General features: G+C 43.2%; 1 protein-coding gene across 1 annotated transcript in view; it reads left to right on the top strand.

The window, feature by feature from the left end:
- The window catches only part of LOC113814920 (MAM and LDL-receptor class A domain-containing protein 1), a gene marked incomplete at its 3' end in the record, with an annotated part of 18,427 nt that overhangs the window by 6,325 nt on the left and 9,602 nt on the right, over window positions 1–2,500 (top strand). Inside the window, 3 exon segments of the mRNA XM_070139892.1 lie at window positions 525–674; window positions 1,808–1,952; window positions 2,202–2,282. Coding sequence (XP_069995993.1) covers window positions 525–674; window positions 1,808–1,952; window positions 2,202–2,282 — 376 coding nt within the window.

The raw sequence follows: 2,500 nt of genomic DNA, 5'->3' as shown, positions 1-2,500 counted from the left end.
GAATAAGAACATAGAAAATAGGGAGAACGAAAAATAAGAAGGAGAAAGAGGGAGAGGGAGGGGAAATAAGAACTTAGAAAATAGGGGTGGGAGAGGGAGGGGAAAATAGAAAGAAAGAGAAAGAGAGAGAGCTAAGCATAGAGGAAAAGAGGGAAAATGGAGGAGAAAGGGAAGGGATACCAGGAAGAAAGAAGAAGGGTGAGGGAGAGAAAAAACAGGGAGATAGCGAGCCAAGGGGAGAGCAAAAGAGGCAGGAAGAGAAAGGATAAGAAAGGAGGGATAGAGAGATGGGAGGGGAAAATTAGGGAGATGGGGAGAGGGAAGGGGAAATAGGAGAATATTGGGAGGGGTAGGGAGTGGAGAGAAAGGGAGCCAAGGGGAGAGAGAAAGCGGGGAGGAAGAGAAGGGATGAGGAAGAAAGAGTGGGAGAGGGAAGAAGAAGGAAAGAATGAGTCAGTATTTCTAAATAAAGACACTTTTTTTTTTTAACACGATTATCAGTGTCTTTTCCTTTCCACTCACAGACGAATGCATCTTCGATCTCAACTTCTGCGAGCTGACCAACGAGCCGAACAACGACGACTTCGACTGGTCTCTGGGCCGCGGGTCGGGCAAGACCAACACGGGGCCGACGCGGGACCAGGCCTTCTACTTCACGGACTCCGTTACCAGTGGTATGTCTTTTGTTTTTTGTTTTATCTTATTTGGGCATTGTTTTGGGTTTTGATTTTTTTTGTCTGTATATTTGTCTGCAATTCTCTCTCTTTCTCTCTCTATCTATCTCTTATTTTTTTTTCTCTCTCTTTCTCTCTGTGAAGGAAAGTATCTTTTCTTCTTTTTATTTCGGTTTTGTTACATTCTCGCACAGCTTATTGTGCGAATTAGAAGGTTCAGGGTTCGGAGTTTTGATCGAATCCTTTGAGCGGATCAGTTGTGATTCGCCAGCCTGGGTTTGTTACACTTCGAACTCTTGGCTGTTGAGGTATGACGGTTTTCGTTTATTTATTTATTTATTTATTTTTTTTTTAATTTACAGTGAGAATCATTTGGTATTATTATTTTTTGTTGTTTCAAGAAAAATTAATTATTGCTCAAGTAATGTTCTTTGATATTTTATTTACTGAATAGGACCTTACTCTTGACAAGGGCCGGTTTTGAGAGGCGTCCCGGAATCATCTGGTCTTGATCTGACTGATCCTGACATCTTCCCTCCGTATTTCTCATAGTATTTGGTGCTCAATTCGTCTAGTTCATTTCTGTGGAGAGGGATTACAGTGTTTACCATGTATCCTATGTAAACTGCTATCTGACAGTCTTTTTATTTGTACTTTAATTTTTTTTTTTTTTTTTTTTTTGGCTTATGTATTTCATTACTTCTCATTGATACATTTTTGTTAATTCTGCTTGTCGGATTAACTATACTGTTACACCTTTTTCTTTTGTCCGTCCCTCCGTCCCTCCCTCCCTATAACTCTCCTCCCTCTCTCCCTCCCTCCCTCTCTCGCTCCCTCCCTCCCTCCCCTCCCCTTCTCTCTCCCTCTCTCCCTGCCTCCCCTCCCTTTCTCTCTCCCTCTCTCCCCTCCCCTTCTCTCTCCCTCCTCCCCTCCCCTTCTCTCTCCCTCCTCCCCTCCCCTTCTCTCTCCCTCCTCTGTGCTCCCTCTCTCTCTCCCTCCCTCCCTTCTCTCTCCCTCTCTCCCTCCCTCCCCTCCCCTTCTCTCTCCCTCCTCCCCTCCGTATAACTCTCCTCCCTATTTTCTCTTTCCCTCCCTCCCTTCTCCATCCCCACCTAATCCTTTATCTCCCTCAGGTGGTTACGCCTTCATAGACAGCAGGTACCCGAGGACAGCCGGTGAAGTGGCGCAGCTGGTTTCGCCCGCTCTCGATGCGACGGATTCCCCGATGTGTCTGAAATTCTGGGTCAACATGTACGGCACCGGTATAGGAGCCTTGAGGTATGAGCGTGTGTGTATGTGTGTGTGTGTGTGTGTGTGTGTGTGTGTGTGTGTGTGTGTGTGTGCTCGTTTTTCTATTTCCTCTTTTTATACAGGTATGTTTAAGTTTGCTTATATGTGTTTATCTTTGTGTCTGGTTATCATGTATGCATATGGATTCTTGTACGTTTTGATAAATGTCATTTTATAACTGAATCAAAGCAGAGCAAGAAAGCCGTTAGTGATCATTTTTCCGCCAATTTTTTCAAGGGTTTTGTACGTTCCAACAACGACACCAGACAACATCCGGGAACTTTGGAAGCAAGAGGGTTCATCATCAGGTCCTGACTAGTAAGTTTATCTCCAAACTTGTTCCTTTAAAACTTAATAACTTAATATGTATTCCTTTTATTTTCTTTTTGTCCTACCTCGAATTATGCAAGTGTATTATGCACCGCGATCTAGTCAGGGAATCTGTAGTTACTGATATTTATTTATTTACATATTTTGTAATCTCTTTTCTTTTGGTATTTATTTTGGTCAAACATAGATCTATCTTCTTTCTTTCT

This window comes from Penaeus vannamei, chromosome 26, assembly GCF_042767895.1.
Source record: "Penaeus vannamei isolate JL-2024 chromosome 26, ASM4276789v1, whole genome shotgun sequence".
Classification (NCBI taxonomy): domain Eukaryota; kingdom Metazoa; phylum Arthropoda; class Malacostraca; order Decapoda; family Penaeidae; genus Penaeus; species Penaeus vannamei.
The sequence above is the reverse complement of the archived record's forward strand: the minus strand, read 5'-3'. Positions and strand labels throughout refer to the sequence as shown.